Below are 20,643 nucleotides of genomic sequence, written 5' to 3'. Positions count from 1 at the left end.
CTTTATCACTAAGATACTCCCATTCTGTGCCCAAGGCAAGTTCTCTGTGGCATTGGGGTACAAGATCTGTAACACAAATCAGTGCTTTCAGCTATATCAAAACTGGCTGCTGCTGCTTCAGTCCTATCAGCACTGTCAGCCAGACAAACAAAAGCCCAGCCCTGAAGACAAAAGGCAACTGATTATGCACATGCTAAAGACACCACCCTGCTTAAATATTCTTCTTACAAGACAAGTTCAGGATGAGCCTTTTAGAGAGAATAATGAGGCAGAATGGTGTCTACAGAATCCCAGCCTTGAAAACATGGAGGTCAGATTATCATTTCAGTAACCTTATTCTGATACACACCCCCAGGAGGAAGCAGACAATACCAGCAGATATTACATCCATTATTAATTAATTCTCCAGGCATGCTGGCAAGTTACCCTTCAAGAATTCACCTGCACAGCCTTCTGAGCAGCACACACACAGTGCAAAACCCTACTCCCTGAAACAAACACTACTGGAAAGGGAACTGGGGGAGATTCTCAAGTATCCCCAAAAGCATTCCCAAATTGTTTATGATGCAATCAGTTCTGCTTCCCAGTGAACATGTACACTCCCAGCGCTCCCAGGAAGGAGGGGACACTGCAGCAGAAATCTGCACAATGACTCAACGACTTCCTGGGCTGAGAAAAATGTGTGGATTAACCCTGTCCTGCTAAAAATAACCTAATTTAACATATACACAGAATTTCTTGTTAATCATCTGCGGTGACTTTACACAGTACCATAAAAACATCACTGCTGCATTGGATGGTTTTGTGACTGAAATACTTGACAAAACAACTTGCTATCTTATTTACGAGTCCTGAACATGAAAAAGCTTCAGAAGACATTTTTGGTGTTATTTCTTGTGACTCAGCACTTCCGTTGCCATAACCTACTTAGAAAAAAACCCATGTTAGAGTTGGCTGCCTCCTACTGTTCATGACCTTGTTCTCTCATCTTCTGATGATTACGAGGATTTCTTAGCACTGAGTAAACAGTCCAGAACACTATCAGGAGTTTTCCTTGCTTCCACAGCCAGCATTTACCTCAGGTTAGTGAGAAATGAAGAATAAATTTCCCTAGACTAAATCTCCTTCCTATGGCATTAGATAAGAGGAATTCACTTTCCAGGTTTGTGTCACACCACTGTAAGAGGGATAGCAAGAAACCAGCAGAGGTATTAGGAAAGGGCTAAGGTAAGCAGCAGGATGGTCCAGCACAGCTTGCTAAACAAAATCTGCTCAGACAGTGCAGAATTATCCCAAAACAGGCCCTGTGCAAAAGCCACTAACAAAAGAGCCTTATTTCCCTGCCTTAAGGCAGCTCAAGCACTCACAGCTTTCCCTGGATATTCTCAAATCAGTTTTCCAATACCTGAATTCTACTCAAAAAATACTGCTGCAAGATTCTGAAAAAGTATCTGGATTTTACTGTTTATTTTACTGTTTATTTCCTCCAATAGCAGAAAGGAAAAACAGTGCAATGTTTGAGGCACTTAACAAGAGCTTCTAAGAACTTCCCAGGCACCTGGTTTAGCTGTGGCACTCACCAATCAACTGCTTCTCACATCCAAAGATCAACAACCCAGCAAAGATTGTATTCTCAGTGACTGGGGAAGAAGGATCCAATTTGCCTTAATAGATCCATTTGTAAATTTACCAGGAAGACAAGGCCTTAATTCCTTATTTAGTTCTACACAACAACAAAACATTCTGGAAACATTTCTGAATTAATCAAGCTAATTTGATATTTTGACAATTTGATTCCAAGGGAATCAGTTACTGTGGAAAGAACCTGAACACTTCAGATTCTTTAAAATGTCACTACTGTGTTTTACTGTGGCAAGAACAGCCACATACAGCAATGCTGTTTATTGCTTCTGGAAGTAATTATATAAAAGCTTAATTGACATCGATGCCTAAACCAAAAAATCTGGGAAATAAGTAGCTTTTTTGTTTCAAAAGGAGCCAGTTAGATGATAATTTAAATTTTCTACACCTCATTCTTTCTGATCCCAGTAACTTGGTTCTTAATCCTCCACCTGTGTTACAAAGAACAGAGGGAAAACTGTGTTGATACCTGAATATTTTGTACAAGGCAGTACAACCACACAGCCAATATATTATTTAACTGAAATTATGTCAGAATACAAAAATATTTTAGCCATTGTCTATCTACAATTCCAAGATTATTATTATTAGCAACATCTACCCTATTACAAGTTATAAAAAAGGTTATTCTCAATGAAAAAGTTCCTTTTATGGCATACTGCACCTTTAAGCATAACATCTGTTAGACACAAACATTTCCAAATAGAACAGGGACTTAGGCAGAGACCACAAACTTTAAAATAACAGCAAAAGTGCAAACACTGTTTTGTCACCCACTTTTCTTATGTCCTTTGTACTGTTGCGATTTAGCTTTTTTCTTCTGTTTGGATGAACTTGACTGGCTATCTCTTGATGCTGCAAAAAATGAAGATTTCAAAATTTATGCTTATTATTAAAAAAAACAAAACCAACACTTCAGAATGTGTCAAAGCTGCAACACAGTTAGAGAATTTTTCCTTAGTGATTGGACAAAGGCAGAAATTTATTGTGAAAACCAGCTTTTATTTAACTACTTAACATGAACTCTCTTATTGCTCTTATTAAACAACAGATTTTGAAATGCAGTTATCAATTATTAGCACTTGATCTGACAGGACAAGTTGTGATGTAATAAATAAGACACAGCTTCTGCACAGGCTGAGTTCCATCAAATTCAGAAGGTGAAACAGATACGTTGGCAGTCTTAAAACAATATAAATTCTCAGTGATATCCTCCAGAACTGGCAAGTAAGAGGCTTTTTCTCTGCATCAAATCAGATTTTTTTGGCATTGAAAAATAGTAAGGAACATTGAAAAATAGTAAGGAACACGAAATAACAGAACTATTTAGAAGTCAAAGTGGGAGAGATTAGAACTGTGAATTAGAACTTCCAGGCATTAGCAAGAATTTGTCCTGTATTTGTTATGCCTGGGGACCCAGCTGGAAAACCTTGGGAAAATGAGCCCCCATGGAATATATTCACATTATTGCCAAAGCAGGACTCACACTGCGGTGCTGGAGGCTGCAGTTGGTACCCAGTGAGCTGACACCATCCTACAGGATACAGGTCTGGGGACTCACAGTCCACCCACTGGTCATACTCATCCTCCCAGCCGTCGAAGTGGATCCTCAGCAGGCGGTGGATGATGCGCGTCACTGTGGCCACACACACCAGCCGAGGCTCCATCAGATCCACAGCCTCCAGCTTCATGCCAACGTGAAACCCATGGTTTGGGACTTCCTGGGGAAGCACACGAGGCAAACAGCACTTAACAGACTTGGTCATTAGGATAGTTTATGCAGTGTTGAAACAGGGATTTCAAATAATACAGAAAAAGGCCATGTATCGTGGATGAAGTTTCATGTACCTCAGAGATATTCAAACTTCATTTACTCAAATGGTTCTTATCTCTAAAGGTCTGTGTCTCAGTTTTTCAAAACTGTATTTAATGAAATGGGTCCGTCCCATGCGCTGTGCAAAAAATAAAGAAAATACTAATTCCAATACAAATAGGTATGATTTTTATTACCTTATTGAAGAGCTTTACTGGTGCTGCTATTGAGTCAGTTTCCCTGAGGTAGTCAAACCATTTAAAAGGGAGTTTTGCATAACCTGTGAATTTTAAACAACATTTTCATACATCAACTGCAAACTTCATGTGTAAGAACAGCAGCAAATATAGCACATTGGGAGTGTGTTACAGCTAAGAAGACAACAAAGAAGTCAAACATTAACATCAGAAACTTCCTCTCTCTGAGCTTTGGTCTAAGGGACAAACAGGCACCTGGACATTGCCCATTTGCAACAAACAAGAATGAAGCACTGGGTAACACAGAAGGTATCATTTAATGGTAAGATTAACCATTTCAACTGGAAGGTTTTTGTCCACACAGATCCTTCATCTCTACAAATGCCCTACACAAATGACTCAAAACAGATCATGGATTTAAGCACATCCAGTGGGGAAATATTGTACATTTTTGGGGGGAAACAGTTCCACTATTGAAACACTTGAATTGTCAGGAACAGAATGGTAAGAATAAACATGGATATTAAAAAAAGTTTAACAAGAGTAAAAATTGCAGTAATATGGAAAATCATAATGGCTTTTAAAAAATCTTCTAAAGGGAAGAAAATAATCTCTCAAAAATATGTAGCTGCTCCTGAATATGCATAAAACACAGGAATATTTTTTCCTCTGGGCAACTTCGACAGCTGCTTAAACTAATAATTCTCTAATTCTAGCTGGAGCAAGAACAGCTCGGAAGATTTCTCTGTAGTAGTGTGCAGTGATAGACATCCTAAAAATCTGCAGTGCAGTGGGCATTGTGTGGGAGCTGCAGGAAAGGCCTGGATCTCACCTCTGTGGGGGCACAGGGCTGCAGCTCAGGGCTGCCACACTCTGCACTCACTGCCCAAAATCCAATCTCACCCCTCAAAATGCCGAAGCACCTTCATCTCCTACTGATTTTAGCAGGGGATGAAACAGTTTGGGAGGAATGAGCTTTGTAAAGCCCAATAATTTCACAGCAACTGAAGTTATCCACAAAGCTAAGTGCAACTTGGATGAGAGTGTTCACATTCAGTATGGAATATCTCTGAACAGATGCAGCTGGAGAGTTAATTAGTAAGGGCAATCACAATGATGTATCAGTTCTGCATATTAATACTTTTCTTAATGTAACATTCCTCTGCTACATCAATATAGTTGTACTCAAGTTCGTTACACACAAGAAGTCTGCATGTGAGCATTGTCAGCCCAGGCAGAATTAAGAAACTGTCTATTTTCCAGCCCATAATTTGGAAAGCAAAATACCCCCCTTGTTAGAGCTAAGGAGCTTTGATCACTTTGATCCTATTAAAAATGCTAATGCGCATTATGCTCTGTATTTTACTGCTGGTAATTCCTCTTCCAAATGACTTTTAGATTTTTGCACGTGTGATTTATAATCATCCCTCACTGATGACACAAGATTTAGGAAAAATTGCAGTAAAAGGGAAAATGTACATGGAGGTAAAGAATTAGGTTGCCATGATACCAGGAACATTAAGTACCATAAATGTGCTAACAACAAAATCCACATTCTGTAAATAGTGTTTGAAGAGTGAAGAGGTAAAATCTCATCAAAGGCAGGTTTTTCTCCTGTCTCATCAGTTTCATATATTTATTTCTAAACTAATTGATGTGTGTTGATATACAAGCATTTTCCTCCCGTAAAAACTGCTATTGCAAGAGTCTCTGCACCTCAGATTTTTGAGGGATGCTGGTGCCCATGAATTTTAGGCAATAAAGTTCACTAAATGACCTGACTGAAAAAGAAAAGTAAATCTGTATTAACTGCACTTTCCACACACTCAAGGGTGACAGAATCATCAGTGTACAATGAAAAAGTAATTTGCTATCCATGAATATCCAGGTAATTTCATATTGCACTACACTGCCTTTGCAGTTATTACCTATAAAAATAATTCATTAAATACAAGTAGAAGTCTGCAAGAATGAGAATGAAGGGGAAAAATCCATAGAAAATCATTGTCATCTGCTCTTATACAGCTGGTTATGATCCTCTTAAAAAGTGCCAGACCAAGACAATAAAATAAAATGGGAAAGGAAAGGCAAAGTCTTCCGTAGGCACATGTGCTTGTGGACAGACAGCTTTTCCTCTCAGAAGGGTTTATTCAGTGTGCAGCCCTAATGGCTGCTTCCTCAAAGCTCAGCTTGGTCTGTAGTCTTCCAAAAATTAACTGGTATTGCTGTGAATTAGGTAAAGTCTGAGATTCTTTACAGTGTTCATGAATTGTTTTGGTGGTCAGGAGTTCCCAAGCAGTGACCCTTTCTGACCAGGCCTTTTCTGGAACTCAATTTCTGACAGCAAATACAAATTATTTCAGCCAATTATCAAGTTAACTTTTTCTAAATGAAGAGTTGGCTATCTCTGGTTTAGTTACTTCAAAGTAATGCTGTTGTATTTGTTTCAGACTTGAGGAAGTCCTAAAAAGTGACCTGATTTCTGTCAGCTGAGTTAAGAAACAAAGCATATGGTATATACAATATCACTGAGCAATATTCACAAGAAAATGTGTCAGAATGCTACCTGTACCTCTGGGTGGAGTTAGTTCAATCATGTTAATTTCACAGAAACCAACAGGGAAAATAGAAGGGGAAGTGGCATGGTAACAAAACCAATCAGACCCATCTGCTGCTTCTGAGCCATCAATCCCAATCATAAGATAGCCATCTGCTAACACCTTGGTAAAGAGAAACAAAATTCCACATTAAATACCTTCAGCTGGGTGAGAAAGCCATGTTTCACAAGAGTAAAAGTAACTCAGTCATAATGGAAGCACAGTTAGAAGGACATCCAGTTATAACAAAACCCCAGATCATACCTGTTTCCAGGACTGGGAGTACAGCTGTCACATGTTTTGATAACTGCAAGGTTATGAGATCAACATTTTCTCTTTCTGATCTCTAGTTTATTTTTCTTGTGAACATCAGTTCCACATCTAAAGCTTTATAAATCAGTCTATTCTTTATTTTGCAAGGATATTCAGCACATCATTACTCAAAATCATAACCACACTCCTCCTCACTGGAAAGGTTAAACAATTCAGCTAAGCTGCTTTTTACATTTTCTCTTTTAAAACAGATTTCCCATGGATTGGCTCCTTTTCCATCAAGCTAGGAAAGGAGGACAGCTTTAAAATATCTTCATAGACTTCTGCAAGTCAGCAAGATGAGGTTTGGCTTAAAACAGTTGCAAAACATTTGGTATAATTAGCAGAAGACTGTCCTGCAAATTCATCTCACAAATAGATTCCAATTAAAGGTAAGGCTGAATTTCCAGACATTAAAGTCAAACTGACATGAGCACATTTTCATAGCAGCTGTACATAAACAATTAACAGACACACCCTATTCACTGCATGAATGATTTTGATTTTAAGCTTTTTTTTCCAAGCCTGAATAAAGGCTAGTGACAAAGCATTCCTCTCTGCCTCCCCAAAATGCACATTTGTCTCCTTACCTTTCTGATAGTTGCCACACATATTGCTGAAAGGTTTAAGGGGTCTATAGCTTCCAACTTCATTCCTTCTTTAAACCACTCTCCAGCTGCATCAACCTCTTTTACCTACAGAATCACAGAACAGCAGCAAAAGCAGAGAATTTAGTGAGCCTGGAACAAATCATAACCCCACACTGCCAAAGGAACAGACTGAAATACCTGTTCTACCACCTCTGCTTATACCAAGGAGGTCAGATTTGGTCATAAAAGCAGAGATGCTTGTGCTGGGCCAGGAGGTAAACAGAGTTTCAGGTCTGGTTTATACACAACAGGAACTAAGGGTTCTCAATCAGCTCAGCAGTGTTCTTGCTACTGAACTCACCTTCATAAATAAATGTGGGGGTGCATCAAAATGTCCATCCTGTTTCTTTGTAATATCTACAAGGAATAATAGTATCATAATATTATTCAGAAGTTTTGTTCACAGAGCAAACAATACATATTTCTGAATGTGTTAACCAATATTGTGCAATATCATGGGTGTGTGAAGCCCACAGTTTATAGTAAGAATACCACAAAAATCTAGAGGATATAATCCACCCATTCTCCTTGTTGACTTCTACCTGAGCTGCCTCTGTAACACAATCTCATTTATGAAAAACACCCAAAATCCAGTATTTACAAGACCATTTGTTTATGTCACAAAATCGATGAAAGAACACATAGAAGCTTTTGCAAAAAATTGGCAGGTAAACCGTGTTGTACTGTGCTTTGCCAAAAAATTACATCTCTATATATTTTTATATAATGACACATAATCACTCTCAATGTTTATAAATGGCTTCAGTGAAAGCTGAAGCATTAGGAAAACTGAAGGCCTTTCCCTGAAGGGAAGCCCTGTGGAATGTTCTACAGGAATTCTGTTTCTGACAAGGGATACCATCTCAAAGGAGGAGAGACATAATAAAAAAAACCAAAAAAACAGAAAACCTTGTTTTCTGTTTAGAAACCTTAACTATTTCAAATTACAAGTGATTTTGTATTTTATGTAATAAGGGGCTTAATTGTGCTCCTTCTATTAGACTGTCACTTCACCTTCCCTGCCCATAGCCTAACAGCCTATAAATCACATAAACACTGCAATATAAAATATGAGACAGTCTCTAGATTTGCAAGTAAATAGGAATTCTCTAATAGGATACTTGTCCACATTGTACTGTACAAAAAAAGGAGCCAGATATGAAGAAACTAGGAGCACGTGCAGCAGGATTGCAATTCCAGGTATCAGCATGAAAAATTAAGTTTACCATGCTTGAATTCTGCACTTCAAGGTTTTTCTGTCTACAGTTTGCAAACCTCTGTTTATCATTGAATCTTCTAAACATCAACGTACTACAAATCAACCTAGAAGTTATGGTGGCTTTTTCCACTGCTATATAATCCATTAATTATAATTTTAAATTAAATCCCTGCATGTAAAATAATCGGTAAAACCAATATAACATAACAGACATTTTTAAATATCAGTATTCAAGGCAGTTTGATAAATTGCATAAAGCAACAAAACTGCTCAAATCAGACTTGTCCCAGCCAACACAAAACACCTCTAACCCCAAATACTAACCAGATCTCTTGAACCTGTGCCCTATACTTCGAGACCAGCCGATATGATGGATGAGGGGGCTGTACATATGGCACCAGAAGTCATCAGTTTTGTCCTCACTCTCCTCATACACCAGCCTCAGGCGGCCCCCGATGACACTTTCCACCACGGCCACCCTTGTCCGGCACAGGTGTGTCTTGTCCACCACTTCTACCCTCATGGAAGTTTTGAATGGGTACTGCATACTCTCAGACACCTTCAAGCAACAGAAAAGAAACTTTCTGTAAGAATACGCTTTGCTTTTCCATCTTCCTCTGGCTCTTAGAGCACAATATTAATGCATTTATTTAATTCAAGTGCTTGTTAATCAAGCTGGAGAAATGACACAAATTATTTCTCTTCTATTTCATTGTAACAAAATGTTTGGGAAAACTAAGAATGGAGCCCACAATGCTTTAATTGTTTCAAGGTCATTCCTTAAGATGAGATACAATTCTCACATAAGTGAAAGGAATTTTCCACTGACACAATCAAAGTTTGTTCAGTTGTTAACTGATAATAGATGAAGTTACCTTGAGCAACAATTTTAACAAGAAAAACCTCAAGATTTTTTGCTCTTGCTTTGTCATCCACTCAAAACACAGCATTTTAAAACCAGGAATAAAATACTTCATTATAAAAGACATGGAAAACAAACCTTCAACATAATTAAAGCTGGCCACTCACAAAAGTATTTCTTCATAATACACAAAAGAAAGGAAGAGAATGGAAATAGATGTTAATCTGCTTTGTGAAAATAGATTGTGTTTAAAAATCAGTATCTGTCACTTGCCATTTTCCTTATCAACTCCCCAATGGATTGAGATCTTGCCAATTTAATTTGGCTTCTAACTGAGCCGATTTTTAAATAAAAATTAAGAACTGCAGAAAGGCTTTTTGAACATTAGATGCAGTATAAAGCAACAAATCTCATATTCCTACTAAGAACTATATGCACCATCATCTCACAATATCGATAAGTAAACTTACAGCACACTACACAGCAACTGCCACACCTAAAGATGACTTAAAGACAGAAAAAACCTATTCCAGAGCACGAGAAAAATATTAACATTTAAAAGTATGACCTTTATACCCTCTAGATCCATGCTATATTAATATATTTCATTCAGTTTCTTGAAATAGTGCATGATAAAAATCACTCCTGAATTAGAAAAAACAGTTTTTATTTTTCTTACATATCACAGGGTAGCTCATGAGCACAACTGGGTTTTCTGTGGGTTTTTTAAATGAGGTATTTTAAAATTAAAATAGACTAACTAGTTTTTAAAGAAAGCTATTTTTTTCTAGAGCAGTTTTCCAAATACACACTGACAAGTGTGACATAACTGGAGAAGGGATTCCAGGGAAAACTGTATCTAAGGGAAGAACCTACTGTATCACCTTCACTGCAAGGGGAGCTAAATGTGCCATGGTAAAATATTTCAGTTCTTCACATTGTGCTGCAATTTTCTTTACAGAACATCATTGATATTGCATCAGCCTTACCTTCTGAGAAAAGTCAGGAGGAAGTGTTTTGGCACCAGTAAGTCGTTTCACTAGAAAAGCTTTCCAGTTTGTGTATTTGTGTTGGATGGCTGTTGCAAATGAAGGGGAAAAAATAAGCCACTGATTTTTAATTGTGTCCGTTAGAGACAATATTAGAGTCTGGAATGTGTAAAGAAGAAATCCCAGATGACTGTTAAAAGGCCTGGATGACAATAATGACAAAAAGCCTCTTTAGAGAATGAATGCTACCCAAAATTAAGCTTATGGGTCAGGGTAAAGAATTTAATAATGAAGTATAAATAAAAATCAGTGCATGTCCCATGACTGATGAGCCAACTGCTGCCACCCTGATCTTTAAAAGCTTTGAGTCACATCAGATGGGCTACTCCAAGAAACACTTTCAGCATCAGTCAAGCTTTTATTTTTCCAAAAATTAAAATTATTAATTCATAACTGTTGAAAGAGTTGTTATGGTGAAAGAATACTTTGATATCTGGACCATGAGCGAATTTAGTTTAATAAGAGACTTTGACATCAGTCAGTAAGGCGACTCTTTACATACTTCGAGGAGGAACTAAGGGCTTCCCACTGGTTGCACACCAACCAACTGGGTGGATGTCAGACCCACAAATGTTGCACCAGAAGTCAAGACTTGAATCATTTTCAAAGCCTTCATATCTCAGCAAAGCATTGTAGCCTGAAAGAGAGCATTAAAAAAAAAAACAACCAAGAACTAAACAAGATTATAAGAATACATATGAATATCTCCTGATCAATCATCATGTACATTACATTGGTTTTCTAGATTAACTTTTATATAGCAAGCTTTTTTATGGCACATTTCTGGATGTTATTAATGCACAGAATGGATTACTTTGATAAATGTGCATGTGTTATCAGGTAAGTCAATTTAATTAAAATTCTTGATCTATAAACCTTTAGAAGTTGTACGTAGGAGGACAAAATTAATTATGCACAGCCTCTGCTTTTTCATACCTTAGATCTGTAACCTTGAATTTCTAACTTTGTACCAAGACAAGTGATTTGTAAAACAAAGCTTCTTGCCAGCTCTTTTAGAGTCTCCTATCTGCTCTGCACTGCTCCTACTGCACTCTGAGGCAATATGAAAAAACCAAACCAATGACATTCTCAAGCATCACTGCAGCCACTGTAGAACAGTGACAGCACTACAGTGTGTCACCTACTGACACAGCTCTGCCAGCCTGGCCAGTGTCAGCATTGCACTCACCAGCCCTTCACACAGTTCTTTTGGTTATTTCAATTCCAACTAGAACACATTTACCTGCTAATTTTACAATCCCAGCTATCCAGAAGACTTTGGTAGGTAGGCTGCAGTCAGTGTTTGGAACCTCCACTCGCACACCTTCTGCAATATCACCCCAGCAAGTCCCCATGGGTGCCTGTCAAGGTTGGGGGTAAAAAGTCACCAGCTCACCACATGACAATAATTGTTTTTTGTTATCTCAGTGTTTTATGAGCAACTTAAAGACAAAACATTCAATATACATACAATAAACATATGGTTAGAAACCACTGTTTCTATGAAAACCTACTTTGATTTGAAGCTTATGTGTCATACTGTAATTGTATCCAATTATTACGGTGCATTTACTGAAAAAAACCTAGAGCATTCCAAGTTTAAATATCTGTTAAGCACAAGCAGAAATTGTACATTCTCACAGGTCAGTTTTACTTTATTATGGTTCAACTATTGGTATTAGTGAGAATGATGGAATTCCTATGCAATTCTACTTGCAAGAAAATTATGCTATCTATAACACAGACATCAAAACCTTTACATTCTGTAAATGAGAAATGTTGCTGAAAGAATGCCTAGAAGTTATTTCTTGAAGCTATTCTGATGATTTATTACGGTGGGGTTCATCACCCACTGGTTCACATCCTCTCAGAGGAACAGGCTTTCACATCACCTGCAAGTGATCACTCCACAGAGCATGCAAAAAGAGCAGAAGGCTCTGAGTGGCACCTTTTTAATGAGCAACAGAAGGAAAGGCACAGCAAGATCCCTCACACTGTCCTGTGTGAGAAATGTGTTAGCAACAAGAAGGAATACCTGATGAACTCGTAAGGGTTTGCAGAAGCTGGTGATAGAAATTACATTTAGTTTGCTATCTCCAGAAGAACATTTTGTTGAACAAAGCATCATGAAAAGTCAGTCAAAGATGGTAGTGTAGAGATACCAGAAATGCACAGTGCTGAAGAACCTAAATTCTTAACAGTTACTCATCTGAAGTCATACCGTAACAAGCTAGAAAATTACTCAGTCTGTATCAAACCTGAGACCACCCAGAAGACAGAAATTTGTATTTGGGTGTTTTATAATGACAGTTATATCAATTCTGAGAAAAATAAATTTTTATTGGTTCAGAGATTACCCAGCTATCTCTGGGACAACTGAAGGAAGGATCCTCTGGCTCTGCACCGTGTCTCACTCATAAAGCTCTTTGCAAACCCAGAGAACTGAACCACTCAGTGGGAATAGGCTCCAACTGCACCATTTTTGGTGAGAGCTACAAGTGAAGAAATCTGAATTAATCCTGAATGATTGGAAGTGACAATATTGGAATTTTGCAGCAATAGCCACTAGCTGCATTAAAAGCTGAACTTATCTGAAAAAAGGGAAACCCTTCACTACTTCAAGTACTTGAGGCAATGCAAAACTTATAACTAATTTTAACTCTTAAAGGAAATGTAAGTATGCCTGTTTTTATTCTTGGAGCCTGGTCTCTTCATGTTCTGCTATGTCCCATCTACACCAGTCTGGACCTCAGAGCTCTCTTCTGCCAACTGGCAGCCAGAGAAAAATCCAACTGAAAAGATGATGGCTTGTTTTCACACACAAAATATGCAGCTACAACTTCTCAAGTCCCATCCCATATTCACTATCATCTCTAAATTGACATGTGTACATTTTTGAACTGAATTGGGGAAATAAACTTTTCAAACTGCATATTTTAGCAAATCTTGTTGCCTTGTATAGAGATACAGACGAGGCCAAACAATCAAGAATAGCAGTACTGAATAATTTCATAATCCAGCTGCACTCAATTGAAATACATTTATTGCCTGCTCATCTATTCAGTTGATTCAGAGAGAAAAGTATATCAAAACACTTCTGACACCAACCTATGATGGAAATTTCATTTCTAGAACGTGGATTGGTATAGAGGGAAATAGCAGAAAGTTAAATTTGTCCTTGTCTGTGAAAATATTGGTTCTGCTAGTTCTCCTACACCAATCCATATGGCTCACCCTTTCAAGAAGGAAGCCATCCTGTGCAGCATCACTGCTGAAATGCCAGACAATGCTATTTTCCCAGGGATGGTTTACAGCACTCCTGCTACACTGAACCATCTCAGCCTCCTTCACTCATTAGAAATATTCTTAAGGCAGGAAGACCTGGATAAACCAGGGCTGTGACAGCCATCTCTCCTTCTGTCTCATCTGATTAATCAATGTTAGAATAGTGCTTTTTCAAACTCAAAAAGCACTAGAGAAGTGATAAGTCTTATCTATCTGCTGGCTGGAAGGTAACTGCAGTCTGGATTGGCATAGTGTGAACTAGCAGAACCATCATTTACAGGTAAGAACAAATTTACCTTTCAGACTCATGACGAAGAGATCCACTTCACTCCCAAACAAGAGCTGGGTCCTGGCTGCTGCTCCGGGACATGACCTGGGAGGGTCTAGCTGTGAGCACCAGGAGCCTTCTCTGCAAGGTAAGGTGCAGTCAGGAAGGGCCTGGTTGACAGGAGCACCTAAAGGCCAAGTATCCCCACATAGAGAGCTGAACAAAGAGCTCACATGGCTTAAATGAGTGACTTCTAAAGGTTTTGGTTGGCACCAACACTGCCATGATTTCAGACTTTAAATTCAATCAGGATTTTAATGGCAAAGCTATGCTACCAATTCCTGAAGTGTAAGGGATGTTGAAACCTGGTGTGTGAGCAGTGCCCCAACAACAGGTAATGCCAGAGGAGACAATGTGCAAAAGGGTTTAAACAAAAACCTTCAAAGCAATGCACTGCCACCCAGTGCAGCATCCTGGAAATGCTCCCTTCAATCACACTGCATATAGTCTAAAAACACAAGAAAGCAAGAGAATGAAAATATTTCGGCTCAGAATAATATTCAGCTGCAAGAAGGAACTTCAGGAAATGTGCCTCTCACTAGCTACAGAGTGAAAAGAAATAAATACTCAGTTGTGCATGAAGTTGTCCAGTAAGTAGTACTGGAAAACAACTCAAAGCACTGCATTTGCTTTCAGTTGTAGCAATGGTTTGAACTAATAAAAGCAACTACAGAAAAGAGTAAAAAGTGTTTAGAGGAGAATGAAAGTGGAATGCAGGTCAGCAACGAGCTCACTGTATGTGACTAAGCTATAACACAATATTAAAAACATTAAATTGAGTTTTTCTCCTTGCAGCAGCTACTGCTGTGTGTCTGATTAATGCAATTTGACCAAAAAAGCAGCTGCAAGGTGCACAAATGGGAATTCTGGCTTTGCCACGGGCTTCCTGTGGGACATAAACCAAAGCAATTCTCAACTTCAGTTTGCTGAACTCTGAAGCCATTGGGCATGGCCATACTATTGCTACTGAATTTCATTAATGTTACTCAACACTGAAGTCTGGTACAATGTAAAATGGAAGCACAAAAAGCACATCAAAATACTTTGAAAAAAATTCTTCTCATAAAGAGAAAGAAAGAACTTCCAAGATTTAGACACTTTAATTCTAAAATGTTTTATATTGAAGAAATAATCCCTCAGGAAAAAAAAACCCACAACAGAAAAACTGACGCAGGAAATCTACATCATACCTGAGATCCTGAAGTATGCCAGGTTATTTTAAAAATAATCAACCAAATCTCACATCTCATAATTCCCTCATTTTCTTTAATATTGATCTCAATATTCCCTACCAAATATCCACACAGATATACCCAGTATAACCAGTAAATTCAATATATTTTATTGAATAATGAATTTAGGGTAGATATGTCATGATTTTACCGTCAATTCAAAACTTTGGTCTTGAACAGAATAAGCTTGATATGTTCCATCACATACATACAAGTATATGGAATCCATAAAATGGATGGTAAACAAACATCAGTCAAGACAAACTTTTATAAATCCAAGCAATACAGTACACAGAAAACAGCAATAATCTTTCCAGACAGGCAAAAAGAATACTGTTTAATTGTGAGAGTGTGACAGAAAGAAGGATCTAACAAGAGAACACTGAGGTGTTTTCAGATTCTGATTGGTTTAAATAATGTATTTTTCAAATAAACAATTACAGTAAAGTTAAATGCAAATCATACTCTTATAACATGAACTCATATCCACCAAAGCAGTGGAAATCTCCAAAGGAAACTGCAGGATTTGCATTTTACATGTACGATAAAAGAAAATGAGGACAGAAAAGAAACAACTTTCAGGCTACTTAGTAGCACTGCTGCCATTACCCTGTGAAAATTTCCAAGGTACAGTGTGACCATGAGTGTAGTCTTGGTTCCCATTACTGGGGCATTGTACAGATGAGTGAATGAAGCAGCGAGAAAGGAAGATACAACTCCTTTTAAGGTCAGAAGTTGTAACATAATTCACAAGTGACCTGACAATAGTAGCTGTCCCTAATTCAGGGTGTCACCCATCCTGAGGCATTTGTTGCTACAACAGCACAGCCCTTGTTATCAAAGAATACCTTTTGATATGAGCTTAGGAAATCATTTATTCCGTGTCGATAGCTGTGAAAGCAAAGTGCAAACATGCTGACCTGAGCACGTGGAATTCGATACAAATTCCCCAAGTTCTCCTAAGGCAGAGCTCTGTTCTGGGCAGTAGCTGAGGCCTCTGAGCATAAAGGGTGCCATTCACAAAGTGCCAACTGCCAGGAGCCCTCAACTCCCACTGCTTTATGAGCTGACAGGGCTCAGCAGGAACTCCAGGGCTGGACAGAAAATACGTTTCTTCTCCCTCATGGACAACTTCCATGAAACAAAATGTTTGTTTTGATTGCAACTTTCATCACGTAATTTTCAGCAAAACAAAAATTTTGTAACAGGGAACAGTTCAGCTTCTCAAATTAAAAAATATGGTGTGAAAGCACCTTCTGTCAAAGTTTTTACTTCAGAGACAAAGTACTGACAATACTTTAAACAATGTCTAATTATTGGAATTTAACAAACCCATTGAAGACAGATGATGCTAAATATTTTCCCTATCCTCTAATTTCCTCAGTCATTAAGGAATGTCTGTTTGGAATTTTTGTAACTCTAATACAAAGAAAATGAACTTTATTTCAGATTCCTAAACAGCCTTTATTTTCCTCTATTCTAGGCTACCTGTCAGCCCAACTGACAGGAAGAATCTGACTAAAAAGTAAGAAAGAAAACCCCAAATCCAAGTTTGCAATGAAAAGAACAGTCCAACACAATGGAACAAGCCTGACTTAATCTAAAAAGTCTTTTGTAACTTTTTCCAGTACAGCGCAGCTTGGTTGGTTTGTTACTCTGCAGTACATGGAATGATTTTGTGCCTTGAACAGGAGAAAAATAATTGACAAGTGTTTTTAAGAGTCCTCCTTTTACTTTTTGTTTATGAGAGTATATGGGATGAAAGTAACTGATAGAGTTCAGAATGGTTTTAAAGGACAGAAGAAATTATCTCAAAAGTAGTTCTACTAATATAGTTTATAATACAATTTTCATAGGTCACATAATGTACGTGGATATGAATGGTTTGGAAAAATGAATTCAGGAACTCCCATGGACTCACTCACTCACAAACAAAGAAGGGAAGCACAAACTGAGAAATACTCACGTGTTTAAAGCAGGTAACAGGAGCTGCTGTAAAGCTATTGCTATTGATGTAGTTACCCCAGCTGAAACCTTCCACAGGGACAGCTGCTAAGGGAAAGGTATTTTAGTTAGGAAGCTGCTGAGGAGGCACAAATCTTTCAGTATTTTTGTCTCAGCTCTGCTTATATGCTGTTACCTGCTTTTGTCTTTGCCTGGTTTTGTAAAGTTGCTTGGTACTGGGCATATGCTGCTAATTTAGCCACTAAGGGCTGTTTTTGTAGAACTTTAGCCTTCTTTGTCGGAGGTTTACCCTAAAAAAAAAAAAAAAAAGCCAAGTAAATAACATCTTTCCAGACTCTCATCAGGAAATTTCCACAGCTCTGTAGCTATCTTTGGTAGATTTAACTCAAATTAAAAGCACACAGAGACTAAATATCACACAACTACACGTAATAAAAAAATTTAAAAACCAGTAGCAAAGAATGTCCAAAAGACGACTTTTGTACTACTATTCCAACTTGAACAGCATTATAGATTCACTGTTGTTTACCTGAAAAAAAGATATCTTTTAAAAGCAGGTCAAAAGGAAGAACTTTTAATCTAACTTATAGCCATGCAATTTTTTGGCATTTGTTGCAATGAACTAGAGACAAGCTATAATGATATTTCCTGACATTTCTGTATCTTTTCTTGAACATTACAAATGTGCCTGGATGATTATTTGATTAATGTTCGAAGCAAACGAACAAACCCCTGTTTTGCAGCTCTATTAAAAAAAAAACAACCCTCAAACCCAAGCAACTTATCTTACAACATGCAGCCATCTGCCCAAATGGCCAATTTCAGCACCACAGACGACAGAAAGGATGTAAAGAAAACGGTGTCTGTACCGCTACCTGAAGCCTGGCCAGAATGCTGGCCTTCTTGGAGTTGGAGGAGTAGCTTCTGGAGCACGACACGCTGCAGAAGCGCTTGGTTTTAGAGTAAAAAGCGTCCCGGACACCAACCATCCCACACATCTCACATGTAGCTGAGCAGAGGAGAGAAAAAAACCCTAAATGTTAGGAGCGGAGGTAAAACCGCAGGAAAAATTCTGAATGAACAGGACAGAGTGAAGGTCCTGGAGGTGGCATCAAATAGATTGTGAGTGTTTGATACTGAAGAGAATTCCATAGGTAAATTTATGATTTAAAACACCACCAGTTATGTCAGGGAAACACCAAGAACCTCAAGTTCACTGGTGAAACAGTGCCTCTTTCTGCTCCCTATTAATTTCACCCCCCCATGCAAGTGAACAACCCAGCTAAATCAGCTCAAGCTGATTTCTGTTTTTTCATGGTTCTTAAGGAAACATCTGCTTTGAATCTGGGCCTGCCAATCTTCATTTCCTCTAAATATTTAATACTTCCAACCTGAAATAAAACCTGATCTCTTTTCTTGGTTCATAAATTAGTATATCCCAAATATCCCAGCCCACCAATGTTCTCTTCTGGCTGGAATCATGTTTCAGAGGTGGACAGCATCACCCACAGTGTTCCATGATGAATAACCACTTGGAGACCAACTAATGCCAGTGAGACAATACCAAAATTCTACCCAGAGACAGCTCTATTAATCACTAAGATTTCAGATAAAATATTTTTCCCCAATAACAAAAGAAATCTCCCCTTTTAAATTAGTTTTCCTGGTATACTCCAGCTCACAGCTAGTGAGGAGTGAACAGCTGTACACTAACAGGATTTACAGAAGAGCAGAACTAAGGTTTTTCTAGTATATGAAGTAACATATTTAAATATATTGTATATGTATATATATATATATCATAGGCAGAGAAAAGGCATGCCCTGGCATAGAGACACACTGACATTGCTCACAAATGTCAGTGAATAACTCCAAGAATAAAAGCAATGCACCTGAGAACACACAGATGCATGTGCAGATACACACAACACATCTGACAGGAGGGAAGATGTTCCCACACTATTTCTTCCCTGTCAGCAGGATTCAAATCCTCTCCTATTTCAGTTTAGCAGAACCCAAACAACTCCCCCTCCCTAAACCAACCAACCCCAACCCTTCAGCTGCTTTGGTCCCTTTTCAGTTGGGACCAACATTTGGGATTGGACCCACCCAACCCAGCAGAGGCTAAAACCCATCAAATACCCAAATCTTTGTGTTCATGCAGCACATACTTACCCATGCCAGATTTGCCATCTGGATAAGTATAAACTTGCCCATTGTTCTTGATAATTGGGAGACTGGATGGCAAAGGAGCAACCTCCTCCTCACTCTCATCTGAACTGGAGCTGCTGCTGGTGTCCTCACTACAACTATCATAACCGTCAAACATCCCGAACGAGTCTCGGCGTTTCCTTTCCACTTGGGAACTACGCTCTGTCTAAAAATTAAAAACAGCCAAACAACAAAAAAACCCAAAGAATAGCAGAATGTTCTGAATGCAAAGATTTTAAAGTCAAGCTTAAAAAGTTTCACAGGTCAGTCCTCAAAAGCTGATATTCTAAGGCACTGCTGTATCAGCACAGACATGAGCCATGTATTGCCAATTACATGAGCATTGGTATAATCAAAACTGGCTAATTTTTGGTATTGTGATATACAGGAAGAATCAAAAAAAAATCTCTCTCATGATCCACTGAGAATACACAGGAGCCATCCATACATTTCATTTCCTTGGTATCTTCAGAGTTCATTAAGCCTGATGTGCTGAACACTGACAGCCACACAGATCTTATATGCAAATGAGCACATTCCAGATGGCTGCAGCCAATTCCACTAAAATTCATTCATTTGAGAAAGCTGGGCAGAGAAACGGCAGCTCAAGCAAGAGGGCACTTCTAGCACAGGAACAGCAATGAGAGGCTCTGTGCTCTCATTGGCTTGTGGGGTTATCCATAAATCACTCAGCTCCCCTATGAGTCTGTGACTCCCGAGTGAAGCAGGAACACCTCTCCACCTCACAGGGCTGTGCTGAGGATTAATACATTAACCATTATGAAGAGCTCAGTTACTATGGCAATAGGGTCTGTACAAATGCTGAAAGATAGAAAGGTGACTAATTTGCCACTGTCATATACAAAAAACTTGTTACATAATAGCTTTTCTATAACCAAAAAATCTGAAGTAGGATAAAACCACACAATTTTGAAGAAGGCATGACAGTTAAGCAGTTTCCAGCAAAGACATTAAAGAAGTAAGAGATTAACTGATGTACTTTTTCTGAGGCACATCCACCACATGCATTTTGATATAGTGACAATTTTCACTTTATTAATAACCTTACAAAGCTCTGCTGAAACAAGGCTGAGCCTATGTGAGCTGCCCTCATTAAGCTAAAAAAAAAATTTATGTTTCAAATTATTTTTATAATCTTAAATAGTATCTACTAAGTTTGAGAAGAAATATCAAATAAAGAGAAAACAAAGAAATTCTACAGTAGAAGCACAAGATAGGGGAATGATGTACAGACAAGAAAACAGAAGAAAAACTAAGAAAG

At 38.3% G+C, this 20,643-nt stretch overlaps 1 protein-coding gene across 8 annotated transcripts in view; it reads right to left on the bottom strand.

The window, feature by feature from the left end:
• MBTD1 (mbt domain containing 1) overlaps window positions 1-20,643 on the bottom strand; it is a 35,090-nt gene that overhangs the window by 8,119 nt on the left and 6,328 nt on the right. For 2 of the 8 annotated variants that reach the window (XM_085077624.1, XM_085077619.1), the window contains 14 exons: window positions 19,326-19,527; window positions 18,020-18,159; window positions 17,326-17,440; window positions 17,152-17,237; window positions 11,584-11,701; window positions 10,843-10,977; window positions 10,281-10,369; window positions 8,754-8,988; window positions 7,512-7,567; window positions 7,151-7,255; window positions 6,224-6,371; window positions 3,652-3,734; window positions 3,128-3,362; window positions 2,419-2,496 (listed from right to left, as the gene is read on the bottom strand). In XM_085077624.1, the coding sequence (XP_084933750.1) occupies window positions 2,419-2,496; window positions 3,128-3,362; window positions 3,652-3,734; window positions 6,224-6,371; window positions 7,151-7,255; window positions 7,512-7,567; window positions 8,754-8,988; window positions 10,281-10,369; window positions 10,843-10,977; window positions 11,584-11,701; window positions 17,152-17,237; window positions 17,326-17,440; window positions 18,020-18,159; window positions 19,326-19,527 (1,825 nt within the window). Of the gene's footprint in view, window positions 1-2,418; window positions 2,497-3,127; window positions 3,363-3,651; window positions 3,735-6,217; window positions 6,372-7,150; window positions 7,256-7,511; window positions 7,568-8,753; window positions 8,989-10,280; window positions 10,370-10,842; window positions 10,978-11,583; window positions 11,702-17,151; window positions 17,238-17,325; window positions 17,441-18,019; window positions 18,160-19,325; window positions 19,528-20,643 lie in introns of all 8 variants that reach the window. The other 6 variants (XM_085077616.1, XM_085077623.1, XM_085077618.1 and 3 more) reach the window with 5 other exon arrangements.

Source organism: Lichenostomus cassidix, chromosome 18 (genome assembly GCF_008360975.1).
Source record: "Lichenostomus cassidix isolate B80296 chromosome 18, HeHo_3.0, whole genome shotgun sequence".
Lineage (NCBI taxonomy): Eukaryota > Metazoa > Chordata > Aves > Passeriformes > Meliphagidae > Lichenostomus > Lichenostomus cassidix.
Note: the sequence above shows the minus strand (reverse complement) of the source record. Positions and strands in the feature narration are given on the sequence as shown.